Source organism: Pristis pectinata, chromosome 1 (assembly GCF_009764475.1).
Source record: "Pristis pectinata isolate sPriPec2 chromosome 1, sPriPec2.1.pri, whole genome shotgun sequence".
Classification (NCBI taxonomy): domain Eukaryota; kingdom Metazoa; phylum Chordata; class Chondrichthyes; order Rhinopristiformes; family Pristidae; genus Pristis; species Pristis pectinata.
The window spans coordinates 3,914,220-3,930,246 of record NC_067405.1 but is presented as its reverse complement, the minus strand read 5'-3'; the positions used below and the strand labels follow the sequence as shown (position 1 = coordinate 3,930,246).

The following is a 16,027-nucleotide window of genomic DNA, read 5'->3' as shown; positions in this document are numbered from 1 at the left end:
GCAGTCCCATCCCCCCACTCCTGTGGCCCAGTGGCGCAGCTGGTAGAGCAGCTGCCTCACAGCTCCAGTGATCCAGGTTCGATCCCGACCTCTGGTGCTGTCTTGTGTGGAGTTTGCATGCCCTCCCCCCCCAACCGCCCCTCCGTGACTGTGTGGGCTTCCTCCGGGTGCTCCGGTTCCCTTCCACACTCCAAAAAGATTCAGGCTAGTAGGTTAATTAGCTGTTGTAAATTGCCCCTAGTGTGTGGGTGAGGGGGTGAGGGGTAGAATCTGGGAGAGTTGATGGGAATGTGGGGAGAATAAAATAGGTTTGGGTACATTAGTGTAAAAATGGGTGCTTGATGATCAGTTCAGATTTGATGGGCCAAAGGGCCTGTTTCCATGCTATATGACTATTATTTCCTGATATCTCTGCAACTTATTCTCCCTCACACGATCCCCTTTGATTATCTTATCACTCACCTGCACCAAGGTGTAATTGACAGCAGCCAATTAATCCACCGACCCCCCCCCCCCCATCTTTGGGATGTGGGAGGAAACCGGAGCACCTGGGGGGGGGAAACCCACGCGGTCACAGGGAGAACATGCAAACTCCACACACAGACAGCTCCCGAGGTCAGCATCGAACCTGCGTCACTGGAGCTGTGAGACTGCGGCACTATTGAACTCCGTGAATTCTGATGGTCCCCTATACAACCACAAGTTCTCCTTCGTTAGCAGTTACTGGTGAAAAGTAGGGGATTTGCTCACACCCACAGAATCAAAGCCGCTCTTACTGATAACAGGGGGCCTGAGTCACAAGGAGAGGTTGTGTAGACTAGAATTTTATTCCCTGGAATGTAGGAGATTGAGGGGTGACCTGATAGAGGTATATAAAATGAGGGGCATAGACAGGGTGAATGCACGTAGTCTTTTTCCCAGGGAGGGGGTGCTAAAAACATAGGTTTAAGATCAGAGGTGAGAGATTTAAAAGGGACATAGAACATAGTTGATTGGAGGAAGGTACAAGGAGGATGTCAGCGGTAAGTTTTTTACACAGAGTGGTGGGTGTGTGGAACACACTGCCGGCGCAGGTTGTGGGGGCGGATACATTAGGGACATTTAAGAGACTCTTAGACATATGAATGATAGAGAAATGGAGGGCTATGTGGGAGGGAAGGGTTAGATAGATATTAGAGCAGGATAAAATGCCGGCACAACATTGTGGGCTGAAGGGCCCGTACTGTGCTGGAATGTTCTATGTTCTATAGAACAGTACAGCACTGGACAGGCTATTCGGCCCATGATGTTGTACCGATCTTGATGCCAATTTATACTAAATGCCCTCCTCCTGTGTATCATCCACATCCCTCCATTCCCTTCATATTCATGTGTCTATCTAAAAGCCTCTTAAAATCCACCAGACCGCCTGCCTCCACTACTACCCCTGGTAACCCATTCCAAGCACTGACCACACTCTGCGTAAAAAACTTGCCCCTCACCTCGCCTTTAAACTTCCCCCCTCCAACCCTAAAAGCCTGTCCTCTGGTGTTTGACATTTCTACCCTGGGGAAAAGATTCTGACTGTCTACCCTATCTATGCCTCTCATAATTTTAAAAACCTCTATCAGGTCTCCCCTCAGCCTCCAATGCTCAACAGAGCTTCTTCACACAAAGGGTGGTGCGTATTTGGAATGAGCTGCCATATATAGTGGTTGAGGCGGGCACATTAGCAACGTTTAAAAGCCATCTAGATAAGTACATGGATGGGAGGGGTTTAACAGGGCTACGGGCCAAATGCAGGCAGATTGGACTAACTCTGGGCAACACAGTCGGCATGGATGAGTTGGGCTGAAGGGCCTGTTTCCGTGCTGTATGACTCTATGACAGGAAAAACTAGAAACGCTCAGCAGGTCAGTCAGCGTCTGTGGAGAGAGAAACAGAGTCAGCTCTTATTTCAGGTCTCCAACGCATACTGCTTTTTCATTTCCAAACACTGTTTCTGATATTGTTCCCCAGAAAAGCCCCAGAGAGACTTCACAGCCTGGGAGTCACAAGAGAGGTCACAGAGAGCTTTGTCTACTCAAACATATAAAAGAAAGAACATGCATTTATTTAGCGCCTTTCACAACCCCAGGTCATAGAGTTGTAGAGCACAGAAACAGGCCCTTTGGTCCACCGTATCCATGCTGACCTTTTTGCCCATTGACACTAATCCTATTTGCCCACATTAGGACCATATGCCTTGCCTTGTTCTGTCTAAAAGCCTCTTAAATGTTGTAATTGTATCTGATTCCACCGCCATTTCCGGCACTGTGTTCCAGACATCAACCACTCCCTGTGGAAAAATATTCCTTTCAAATCACCTTTAAAACTTCTTCCTCTGGCCTTAAACCTGTGACATCCCTACCATGGGACAAAGATTCCAATGCCGACCCTATCTGTGTCTCTCACAACTTTATATATTTCTGTGATGTCACCCCCTCAGCCTCCTTCGCTCCAGGGAAAACAAGCCCAGTCTGTCCAATATCTGTCCATAACTTAAGTCCTCCAATCCAGGCAACATCCTGGTGAATCTCCTCTGCACTCTCTCCAGTGCAGCCATATCCTTCCTATAGTGTGGTGACCAGAACTGACAACAATAGACCAAGAGTGCTCTAACCAGTGTTTGTAAAATTGCCGCATAATGTCCCATCTCTTATATTCTATGCCCTGACCTATCAAGGCAAGCATGTCATATGACTCCTTCACTTGCCCCTTTCAGGGAACTGGACCTCTAGGTCTCTCTGTTCATCAACATTCCTTAGGTCCCCACCATTTACAGTACACGTCCTACCCCTCACGCATGTCAAGATTAAATTCCATCTGCTTATGACCAGCCAACTTTCCATCTGATCTCCATCCTGCTGCGGCCTGCGGCAACCTTCCTTGATATCCACGACAGCAGCCAACTTGTGTGTCACCTGCAAGCTTACTCGTCATACGCCCTCCCTTCACATCCAAGTCATTAATGTGCATCACAGAGAGCAAAGGTCACCGCACCAATCCCTGTCGTACAGACATTCAGTCAGAAAAACATCCATCCTCTGCCTCCTATCACCAAGCCAATTTTGGATTCAATCAGCCAGCTCACCTTGGATCCCAACGTAGATTCATAGAGTCATACAGCATGGAAACAGGCCCTTCGGCCCAACTGGTCCATGCCGACCAAGATGTCCATCTAAGCTCGTCCCATTTGCCTTTGTTTGGCCTCTATCCCTCTTGACCTTTCTTATCCATGTACCTGTCCAAATACCTTTTAAATGCTGTTATTGTCCCTACCTCAACCACTTCTTCCTGCAGCTCGTTCCACATACTCACCACCCTCTGTGTGAAGAAGTTGCCCCTCAGGTTCCTATTAAATATTTCCCCTTCACCTTAAACCTGTGCCCTCTAGTTTTTGATTCCCTTTCCCTGGGAAAAAGATCGAATGCCTTCACCCTATCTATACCCCTCATGATTTTATACACCTCCATGAAGTCATCCCTCAGTCTCCTACACTCCAAAGAATAAAGTCCTAGCCTGCCCAACCTCTCCCTATAACTCAGGCCCTCGAGTCCTGGCAACATCCTCGTAAATCTTCTCTGCGCTCTTCCCAGCTTAATGACGTCTTTCCTATAAAAGGGTAACTAATGATAAGCAATATCTTTTTCCCATTACTAAGCGAGCCAATACCAGAGGTCATGCGTTTAAAGTGAGAGGGGGTAGGTTCAGAACAGACGTGAGGGGTGCGTTTTTTACTCAGAGAGTGGTGGATGCCTGGAATGCGTTGCCTGATAGGGTGGTGGAGGCAAATTCACTGGAGGCTTTTAAGAGGGGCTTGGATGGACACATGAGTGAGAGGAAAATGGAGGGATGTGGGCATTCTGCAGGTAGGAGGGATTAGCTATGTCGGCACAACATTGTGGGCTGAAGGGCCTGTTCTGTGCTGTACTGTTCTATGTTCTACGTTCTAAAACTGCACATGGTACTCCAGGTGCGGCCTCACCAACTTCTTGTACAGTTGTAACCTGACATCCCAACTCTTATACTCAGTGCCCTGACTGATGAAGGCCAGCCTGCCAAATGCCTTCTTCTACAACATGGCTGGCAGTAGTTTGCACTCTGCAGGCTTCCCATACACGGCATTGAGGGAAATTGCTAGGTAATCCCTAGGTGTCCCCATTGATGAGTCCCTTGCTTTGATGCCATCCACCTTGGATCTTTCTCACCCAGTCAAAAGGACAGGCAACACTTCTGGCAGTGCAGCACTCCCTCAGTACTGCCACAGCCTGGACTTTGCATTCAATCTTCTGCAGTGGGTCTTACATAGAATAGAGAACAGCACAGCACAGGAACAGGCCCTTCGGCCCAACAAGTTGTGCCTAACTAAACTAGTCCTTTCTGCCGACACAATGTTCATACCCCTCCATTCCCTGCACATCCATGGGCCTATCTAAGAGCCTCTTAAATGCCTCTTTCGTATCTGTCTCCATCACCACCCCTGGCAGCACATTCCAGGCACCCACCACTTAGTGACTCCATATACACACAGTAGGACCGATCAGGGATAAGAGAGGAAACACGTGCCTGGAGTCGGAAGAGGTAGGGGAGGTCCTTCATGAATACTTTGCTTCGGTATTCACCAGAGAGAGAGACCTTGACATTTGTGAGGATGGCGTACGACAGGCTGATATACTAGGGCATGTTGAAGTGAGGAAAGAAGATGTGCTGGAACTTTTGAAAAACATTAGGATAGATAAGTCACCGGGGCTGGACGGAGACTTATTCCCATTCTTTTCCAGGGAGACAATGGCTAACGCGAGGGGGCATAATTTTAAAGTGATTGGAGGAAGGTATAAGGGGGATGTCAGGGGTAGGTTTTTTACACAGAGAGTGGTGGGTGCATGGAACGCACTGCCGGCAGAGGTTGTGGGAGCAGATACATTAGGGACATTCAAGAGACTCTTAGATAGACACATGAATGACAGAGAAATGGAGGGTCATGTGGGAGGGAAGGGTTAGATAGATCTTAGAGCAGGATAAAATGTTGACACAACGTTGTGGACCAAAGGGCCTGTACTGTGCTGTAGTGTTCTATCTATCTATCTACATGTGACTAATAAATAAATATCTAAAATTCATTATCTAAAACCATGAATATCACACAGTCTTTTCCGAGGGAAAGGGAGTAAAAAATTAGAGGGCATAGGTTTAAGGTGAGAGGAGAAAAACTTAAAATCCTGCCCCAGAACACCTCCTTTGAACTGACCCCATTCACCTTAAATGCATGCCCCCTCTAGTGTTAGCCATTTCGACCCTGGAGAAAAGATACCAGCTGTCTACCCTATCTGTGCCTCTCATAGTCTTATAAACCTCTATCAGGTCTCCCCTCAGCCTCTGCCGCTCCAGAGAAAACAGCCTAAGTTTGTCCAAACTCTCCTCATAGCACATGCCCTCAAATCCAGGCAGCATCCTGATAAATCTCTTCTGTACCCTCTCCAAAGTCTCCACATGGGGCGACCAGAACTGAATGCAATACTCCAGATGCGGCCTAACTCAGGTCTTGAACCCACAACCTTTGGAATCAAAACATTATGAAATAAGCTAGGGAGTGACAGGAGAATGTCGATCCTGGAACCTGGAGCAACAAGCAATCTGCTGGAGGAATTCAGAGGGTCGAGGAGCATCTGTGTGGGGGGGGGGGAAGAAACTGTCGACGTTTCAGGTCAAAACCCTGCATCAGGTCTGAAATAAGCTCCCTGGAACAAGATGAAAACCACAATGATGTTGGAGGAACTCAGCAGGCCAGGCAGCATCCGTGGAAAAAAGCAGGCGGTCAACGATTCGGGTCAGGACATTACCCCAGAACATTGACCACCTGCTTTTCTCCACGGATGCTGCCTGGCCTGCTGAGATCCCCCAGCGTCATTGTGTTTTTCATCTAGATTCCAGCATCTGCAGTCCTTTGTTTCCCTGGAACAAGCATTGAAAAGGGCAATTTCATCAGGTTATGGGACAGTGGGAAGTCCTGAGAATCTCATAGGGGGTGCAGGACTGGGTGAAGGAACACCGCAAAAAGAACGTTCATGGTCCAATGGCTGACCATAGAACATAGAACACTACAGCACAGTACAGGCCCTTCGGCCCACAATGTTGTGCCGACATCTTATCCTGCTCTAAGATCTATCTAACCCTTCCCTCCCACATAGCCCCCCATTTCTCTATCATTCATGTGTCTATCTAAGAGTCTCTTAAATGTCCCTAATGTATCTGCCCCCACAACCTCTGCCAGCAGTGCGTGCCATGTACCCACCACTCTCCACTAAAAAACACCCCGGGTATCCCCATTATACCTTCCTCTAATCACCTTAAAATTATGTCCCCTCGTGTTAGCCATTGTCGCCCTGGGAAAAAGTCTCTGACTGTCCACTCGATCTATGCCTCTTATCATCTTGTACACCTCTATCAAGCCACCTCTCATCCTCCACCTCTCCAAAGAGAAAAGCCCTAGCTCACTCAACCTATCCTCATAAGACATGGTCTCCAATCCAGGCAGCATCCTGGTAAATCAGCTCTGCACCCTCTCTAAAGCTTCCACATCCTCTCTATAATGAGGTGACCAGAACTGAACACAGTGCTCCAAGTGTGATCTAACCAGAGTTCTATAGAGCTGCAACATTACCTTGCGGCTCTTGAACTCAGTACCCCGAGTAATGAAGGCCAACACTCCGTACGCATTCTTAACAATCCTATCGACCTACGTGGCAACCTTGAGGGACCTATGGATGTGGACCCCTAGATCCCTCTGTTCCTCCACACTGCTGAGAGCCCTGCCTACTTTAAAGAATCCTTGAGTAACCTGATACGTTATGCCACAATGGACTGTGAATAGTAACTAACCTGAAAGTCTGGCTTTTCACAGCGTCTATCTCGGCTGGCTGGCAGCTGTGGCTGCTCTTGTAATGTCGTTCAGAACACTTCATACAGACATTGTAATTCACGCCATCTCTCGCTGAGACTCATGGCCATTGACATTCCTTGCATATCCATTATCTACAGTGCCTTCTGAATGGATCATATGCATTGAGGAATGTAGCCCTGGATCTAATCCCTTTTGATGGGACAAGGCCTTGGAGAGGGATCAGCGGAGATTTACAAACAGTAGCAGGAATGAGGGAGGGCCCACCGATGTGGAAGGACTGGAGAGGCTGGGAATGTGCTCCTTTTAGAACAGGGAAGTTCACGGGAAGGTTTCGCTGTGGTGTTCACAACTCTGAAAGGGTTGGTGGAGTAAATAAGGAGTTTGCACTTGCCTGAGGGTTAGTGACAAGGACGCTCAGAATGAAAGTGATCGGTGATAGATCCAGAGGGGTGGGGGGAGAGAATTTTTCGCACACAAGAGTTGCTGAGGTCTGAGGTGTGCTGCCTGAAAGGGTAGTGAAAGCAGATTCAACGGGAGCTTCCCAAAGGGAATCGGTAGACAACACACTGCAGGTGCTGGAAATCTGAGCTGCAGTGTGTGGGCTGTGAGGAGGACGCAGAGGTTTCGGGGGGGGGGGGGGCGGGAGGGGGAGGATATGGACAGGTTGAGTGAATAGGCAAAACTATGGAATATAATCTGGAAAAATGTAAAAGTCATCTACTTAATAGAAGTCAAAGTATTTTCCAAATACATTTGGATAAGAACATGGATGAGGGTTTCAGAGGGATATGGGCCCAATTTGGGGAAATGGGACTAGCTCAGGTGGGCACCATGGTCAGCATGGACAAGTTGGGCCAAAGGGCCTGTTTTCACGTGGGGTGATCTGTTGGAAGTGTATAAAATGATGAGGGGCATAGATAGGGTGGACAGGCAATATCTTTTTCCCATTATTGAGCGATTAATACCAGAGGGCATGCAATTAAGGTGAGAGGGGGTAGGATCAGAACAGATGTGAGGGGTATGTTTTTTACTGAGAGAGTGGTGGATGCCTGGAATGCGTTGCCTGATAGTGTGGTGGAGGCAAATTCATGGGGGACTTTTGAGAGGGGCTTGGATGGGCCCATGAATGAGAGGAAAATGGAGAGATATGGGCATTCTGTAGGTAGGAGGGATTAGCTATGTCGGCACAACATTGTGGGCCGAAGGGCCAGTTCTGTGTTGTGCTGTTTTATGTTCTATGTTCTATGTTCTATGTACTAATAAATGGTGAGACGTTGAAAGGTGTTGAAAGGCAACCTTGCACACAAATGGCATTTGGACAGTTACTTGGTAAATCGGTTTATTATTGTCACATGTATTGCAGTACAGTGAAAAGCTTTGTTTCGCCTGCCATCCATACAGATTTCATTTCATTACAAAAGTGCATCGAGATAGTACAAGGGAAAACAATAACAGAATGCAGAATAAAGTGTTACAGTTACAGAGAAAGTGCAGTGCAGGCAGACAATAAGGTGCAAGGGCCATGACGAGGTAGATTGTGAGGTCAAGAGTCCATCTTATTGTACTAGGGGACCATTCTTATAACATTGGGATAGGAGCTGTCCTTGAGCCTGGTGGTACGTGCTTCAGGTTTTTGTATCTTCTGCCCGATGGGAAGGGGAAGAAGAGAGAATGTCCGGAGTCTTTGATTATGTCGATTGCTTTACCGAGGCAGTGAGAAGTGTAGACAGAGTCCGTGGAGGGGAAGTTGGTTTCTGTGATGTGCTGGGCTGTGTCCTCAACTCTCTGCAGTTTCCTCGGGCGGAGCAGTTGCCATACCAAGCCTTGATACATCCAGATAGGATGCTTTCTTTGGTGTATGGATAAAAATTGGTGAGGATCAAAGGGGACATGCCGAATTTCTTTAGCCTCCTGAGGAAGTAGTGGTGCTAGTGCACTTTCTCGGCCATGGCGTCTACCTGGTCGGACCAGGACAGGCTGTTGGTGATGTTCACTCCTAGGAGCTTGAAGCTCTCAACCCTCTCGACCTCAGCACCAGAGGTGATCTCATGAAACATGCAAAATTCCTCTGGAACTTTTACAGAGTAGATGTGGGGACAATGTTCACCCTGGCTGGTGTGCTTAAAACCAGGGGTCACGGTCTCAAAATAAGGGGTCCACCATTCAGGACAGAGGTGAGAAGCAATTTCTTCAGCCAGAGGGTGGTGAATGATTGGAATTTTTTTGTTCATTCAGGGGGTGTGGGCTTCGCAGGCTGAGCCAGCATTTAATTGCCCATCCCCTAGTTGTCCTTGAGAAGGTGGTGGTGAGCTGCCTTCTTGGACCGCTGCAGTCCTTGAGGTGTACACAATGTTGTCAGTGTCGGTAATTAGTTTATTATTGTCACATGTACCGAGATACAGTGAAAGCTTTGTTTGCGTGCCATCCAGACAGATCATGCCGTACATAAATACACCAAGGTGGTACAAAAGGAAACCAGAATGCAGAATATGGTGTTCCAGTTACAGAGAAAGTGCAGAGCAGGCAGACAATAAGGTGCAAGGTCATAACGGGGTAGATTGTGAGATCAAGAGTTCATCTTGAGGATTTTGACCCAGTGATGGTGAACCGCAGTTGTGGAGTAAATCCAACAGATTTTTAGAAATTAAGTGACTCAAGGGATATGAAATTAGTGCAGGAAAGTGCCACCGAGGTTAAAGGTCATCCGTAATCTTCCAGACTGCAGGGACAGACAGAAGGGTCCAAATGGCAAATCCCTGTGATCCAGATTTTCTCCCCAGGATTGAATCCATCGTTCCCTGCTATCCCACTGAATCCATCTTTCCTTGCTGTGTTCCCGATGAATCACTGTCTTTCTCTCCCACGATCCTGTTGAATCCCTGCCTCTTCTCTCCCAGGATCCAGATGAATCCCTGTCTTTCCCTGTCATCCCAAAGAATCCCTGTCTTTTATCCTTATGGTTGAATCCACCTTTCCCATCATACTAATGAATCTGTCTTTACTTGCTATGATCCTGATGAATCCCTGTTTTTTCTTGCTGTGATCCTGATGAACCACGTAGACACCACGGCCAGGAAAGCTCACCAAGGTCTCTACTTCCTCAGGAGGCTAAATTAATTCGGCATGCCCCCTTTGACCCTCACCAATTTTTATGAATGCACCATAGAAAGCATCCTATCTGGATGCATCATGGCTTGGTATGACAACTGCTCTGCCAGGGACCTCAAGAAACTGCAGAGAGTTGTGGACACAGCTCAGCACATCACAGAAACCAGCCTCCTCTCCATGGACTCTGTTTACACTTCTCGCTGCCTCGGTAAAGCGGCCAGCATAATCAAAGACCCCACTCACCCCGGACATTCTCTCTTCTCCCCCCTCCCATCGGGCAGAAGATACGAAAGCCTGAGAGCACCTACCACCAGGCTCAAGGACACCTTCTATCCCACAGTTATAAAACTATTGAACGGTCCCCTAGTACGATAAGATGGACTCTTGACCTCACAATCCACCTCATTATGGCCTTGCACCTTATTGTCTACCTGCACTGCACTTTCTCTGTAACTGTAACACTTTATTCTGCATTCTGTTATTGTTTTCCCTTGTACTACCTCAATGTTCTGTTGCAATGAAATGATCTGTATGGATGGCATGGAAAACATCATTTTTCACTGTACCCTGGTACACGTGACAATAATAAACCAATTTTTTAATTTTTAAGAATCCTTATCTTTACCCCTATGATCCCGATGAATCCCTACCTCTTCTCCCCAAATTCCAGATGAATCCCTGTCTTTCCCTGTGATCCTAATGAATCCATCTTTTCTCCCTATGATCCCGACGAATCCCTGTCTTTTCAGAGCCGCCGGTGAGAATTGTGAACACGGCCGATGACACCAAGGCAGAGTACCTCAAGTCTGACCGGATTGTCCTGAGCTGTGAGCTCTCTCGCCCAAACGCCGAGGTGAAGTGGTATAAAAATGGGCTGGAGGTGGAGGGAGACACGAACGTCACAACGGTGTCACACGGAGTCCACAGGAGTCTGATCATCCAGAACGCCGGAATGGAAGATTCCGGAGAATATGTCTGCGATGCTGGAGATGACTCCATCTTTTTTGACATTACCGTGAGAGGTTAGAGGCCAAGTTAAGATCAGTTACTGCCCTCCGAAAATGTATAGATTGTCTGTGAAACCCCTTGGGATTTGGGGTGGCACAGTGGGCAGACCCGGGTTCGATCCCGACCTCCAGCGCTGTCTGTGTGGAGGCAAAGGCATATGGTGTCGGTGGGTTAATCGGCTGCTGTAAACAGTGTGTGAACTGGGGCAGTTGATGGACAAATAGAACATAGAACAGTACAGCACAATACAGGCCCTTCAGCCCACAATGTTGTGCCGATCTTTAAACCTCACCTAAGTATCTAACCCCTTCCTCTATTTTAAAATCCCTCTATTTTAAATTCCTCCCTATGCTTATCTGGTAATCTCTTGAATTTGACCAATGGACCTGCCTCCACCACCACCCCAGGCAGCGCATTCCACGCCCCAACCACTCTCTGGGTAAAAAACCTTCCTCTGATATCTCCCTTGAACTTCCCACCCATTACTTTAAAGCCATGCCCTCTTGTGTTGAGCATTGGTGCCCTGGGAAAGAGGCGACGGCCATCCACTCTATCTATTCCTCTCAATATCTTGTACATCTCTATCATGTCTCCTCTCATCTTCCTTCTCTCCAAAGAGTAAAGCCCTAGCTCCCTTAGTTTCTTCTCATAATGCATAATCTCTAAACCAGGCAGCATTCTGGTAAATCTCCTCTGCACCCTTTCCAATGCCTCCACATCCTTCCTATAATGAGGTGACCAGAACTGGGCACAGTAAGTGTGGTCTAACCAGAGTTTTATAGAGCTGCATCATTACCTCGTGGCTCTCAAACTTGATCCCTCGACTTATAAAAGCTAACATCCCATAAGCTTTCTTAACTACCCTATCCCCCTGTGAGGCAACTTTCAGGGATCTGTGGATATGGACCCCCAGATCCTTCTGCTCCTCCACACGACCCAGAATCCTGCCATTAACTTTGGACTCTGCACTCTGCGAGAAATAACGAGAATAGGACGGGATTAATGTAAATATGTGCTTCATGGTCAGCATGGACGATGGGCTGAAGGTCTGTTTCCATTCTGCATGAACCTAATATCCTTAAAGCAAAAGAGGACAATGCAGGATCTCTCCTGCATAATACCAGACAATGCTGGAAACACTCAGCAGGTCAGGCAGCATCTATGGAGAGAGAAACTGTTAACATTTGGAGTATTGTGTGCAGTTTGGGTCGCCCCCATTACAGGAAAGATGTGGAGGCTTTGGAGAGGGTGCAGAAGAGGTTCACCAGGATGCTGCCTGGATTTGACGGCATGTGCTATGAGGAAAGGCTGGACAAACTTTGGGTTGTTCTCTCTGGAGCAGCAGAGGCTGAGGGGAGACCTGATAGAAGTTTATAAAATTGAGAGGCATCAGTAGGGTAGACGGTCAGATTCTTTCTCCCAGAGTGGAAGTGTCAAATACTAGAGGGGATAACTTTACAGTGAGAGGGGGAAAGTTCAAAGGAGGGACTTTTTTTCACACAGAGAGCGGTGGGTGCCTGGAATTTGCTGCTGGGGGTGGTAGGGGAGACAGATACGATAGAGGTGTTTAAGAGGCTGTTAAACAGACATGAATATTCAGGAAATGGAGGGATATGGATCATGTACAGGCAGATGGGATTAGTTGGATTAGCATCATGGTCGGTACAGACAGGTCTCCCCTCAGTCTCCGACGCTCCAGAGAAAACAACACGTTTCTCCATCCTCTCCTTATAGCACACGCCCTCTAATCCAGGCAGCATCCCAGTGAACCTCCTCCGCACCCTCTCCAAAGCCTCCACATCCTTCGTGTGAGTGTAGCGGTTAGTGTAACCCTATTACACCGCCAGCGACCTGGGTTCAATTCTGGCCGCTGTCTGTAAGGAGTTTGTACGTTCTCCCCGTGACTGCGTGGGTTTCCTCCAGGTGCTCCGGTTTCCTCCCACATTCCAAAGACGTACAAGTTAGGAAGTTGTGGGCATGTTATGTTGGCGCCGGAAGCGTGGCGACACTTGCGGGCTGCCCCCAGAACACAATACGCAAAAGATGCATTTCATTGTGCGTTTTGATGTACATGCGACTAATAATGGGGCGACCAGATAGCACACAGTGAGGTCTAACCGAAGTTTGATACAGCTGGTCTCCTCCTATTCCTGTGTAACAGGGTTGATGGGCTGAAGAGCCTCCTCCTGTTCCTGTGTAGCAGGTTTGAGGGACTGAAAGGCTGCAAACTGCTCCTAGCCCTTTCCTTTCGTTCCAGAACCCCGGGCGTCACTCAGAGCCATGGAGGAAGAGAATCGAACGGAGTACCTGTGTGGCCAGACAGTTGTGTTAAGCTGTGAGGTGTCCCACTCCGACGCTGAGGTCAAGTGGTACAAGGATGGAGGTGGATTGGAGGAGAGGCCAGATGTTAAGATGGAGGCTGAGGAAGGTCAGAGGAGGCTGGTCATTCCCCACTGCTGTAAGAGCGACAGTGGGGTCTATGTCTGTGAGACCACAGGAGATTCACTGTCCTTCAGAGTCACTGTGGCAGGTGAGGTCACTGGAGGGGACATAGTGACACACAGCATGGCATGAGGGAGCTTCACTTTATGTCTGACCCCGGGAGTGTGTGATGGGACGGTGCAGAGGGAGTTTCACTCTGTGTCTGACCCCGGGAGTGTGTGATGGGACGGTGTAGAGGGAGTTTCACTCTGTGTCTGACCCTGGGAGTGTGTGATGGGACGGTGTGGAGGGAGCTTCACTCTGTGTCTGACCCTGGGAGTGTGTGATGGGACGGTGCGGAGGGAGCTTCACTCTGGTATTCTACTAAAACAAGATCCTAAGAAACTGACCGCATGAGGTCTCTGCATCGAGTGAGGCTGTCAATGTGGAGAAATGACCAGGGTTCTGGGAATTTAAGAATTATTCGTGTATAATTTATTTGTTCTTTACCTTTCTCTTTCCATCTCCATTTCCTATCAACCCCCATCTCTCCTAACCCTCTCCCCTTCACTTTCTCTCCCCATCCTTCTGTGCCTTTTTCCCTCTGATGCTCCCTACGTCCCTCTCTCCCTCCTCCTTCTCCCTCTCTCCCTCTCTCCCTCCCTCTCTCTCTCTCTCTCTCCCACTATCCCACTCCTCCCTCATAATGTCCCTCCCCCCATCTCCCCCTCCCCTTGGTTCCAGACCCTCCGGTGAGCATCGTGAGTCGCTCCCCCTCGGTGCTGACGGTACCGACCGGTGCCGAGGTTGTGCTGTGGTGCGACCTGTCCCGTCCGGGGGCGGGGGTGAGATGGTCCCGGGACGGGGTGAAGCTGGAGGCGAGCGAGAGGTGCACGATGGAGGTGGAGGGGGAGCGCAGGAGGCTGAGGGTCCGCTCGGCCACGCTGGAGGATGGAGGGACATACTTGTGTGACGCAGCCGGCGATGTTGCTGAGTTTAAGGTCACCGTCTCCGGTGAGTGCATTGCTCAAAGTTTCCCTTCACCCGCCGGCCAAGTGTGCTTCATGGCCGATGTCCCGTTGGAGGTGGAGTTCATTTGTGAACTGGGATCTTTCAGCCATTGGGAGGCAGGAGAAGGCCATTCTGTCCCTCAAGTCCTGCTCCACCATAGAACATAGAACACCACAGCACACAATGTTGTGCCGACATTTTATCCTGCTCTAAGATCTATTTAACCCTTCCCTCCCACATAGCTCCCCCATTTTTCTATCATTCATGTGTCTATCTAAGAGTCTCTTAAATGTCCGTAATGTATCTGCCCCCACAACCTCTGCTGGCAGTGCGTTCCACGCACCCACCGCTCTCTGTGTAAAAAACCTACACCTGACATCCCCCTTATACCTTCCTCCAATCACCTTAAAATTACGTCCCCTCGTGTTAGCCATTGTCGCCCTGGGAAAAGGTCTCTGACTGTCCACTCGATCTATGCCTCTTATCATCTTGTACACCTCTATCAAGCCACCTCTCATCCTCTTTCTCTCCAAAGAGAAAAGCCCGAGCTCACTCAAACTGTCCTCATAAGACATGCTCTCCAATCCAGGCAGCATCCTGGTAAATCTCCTCTGCACCCTCTCTAAAGCTTCCGCATCCTTCCTATAATGAGGTGACCAGAACTGAACACAATACTCCAAGTGTGGTGTAACCAGAGTTCTATAGAGCTGCAACATCACCTCGCGGCTCTTGAACTCAATACCCTGACTAATGAAGGCCAACACACCATACGCCTTCTTAGAAACCCTATCGACCTGGGCAGCAACCTTGAGGGATCTATGGACGTGGACCCCAAGATCCCTCTGTTCCTCAGCAGTCCTGCCATTAACCTTGTATTCTGCCTTCAAATTCGATCTTCCAAAGTGTATCACTTCACACTTATCTGGGTTGAACTCCATCTGCCACTTCTCAGCCCAGCTCTGCATTCTCTCAATATCCTGTTGTAATCTACAGCAACCTTCTACACTATCCACAACACCACCAACCTTTGTGTCATTTATCATTCTACAAAAAATTGGTAAATTGGTTTATTATTGTCACATGTACCGAGGTACAGTGAAAAACTTTGTTTTGCATGCCATCCATACAGATCATTTCATCACATCAGTGTATCGAGGTAGTACAAGGGAAAACAATAACAGAATACAGAATAAAGTGTCACAGTTACAGAGAAAGTGCAGTGCAGGCAGACAATAAGGTGCAAGGTCATAATGAGGTAGATGAAAGGTCCATTTTATCGTACTAGGGGACCGTTCAATAGTCTTATAACAGTGGGATAGAAGCTGTCCTTGAGCCTGGTGGTACGTGCTTTCAGGCTTTTGTATCTTCTGCCCAATGGGAGGTGGGAGAAGAGAGAATGTCCGGGGTGGGTGGGGTCGTTGATTATGCTGGCTGCTTCACCAAGGCAGCAGGAAGTGTAGACAGAGTCCATGGAGGGGAGGCTGGTTTCCGTGATGTGCTGAACTGTGTCCACAGCTCTCTGATCTGACTATAACCTCATCCGTGCACTCCCACCTA

The 16,027-nt window shown here is 48.5% G+C and overlaps 1 protein-coding gene across 1 annotated transcript in view; it reads left to right on the top strand.

Moving 5' to 3' along the window:
• The window catches only part of LOC127575050 (obscurin-like protein 1), a 105,326-nt gene that overhangs the window by 25,821 nt on the left and 63,478 nt on the right, over window positions 1-16,027 (top strand). Inside the window, 3 exon segments of the mRNA XM_052024681.1 lie at window positions 10,780-11,052; window positions 13,296-13,568; window positions 14,204-14,473. Coding sequence (XP_051880641.1) covers window positions 10,780-11,052; window positions 13,296-13,568; window positions 14,204-14,473 — 816 coding nt within the window.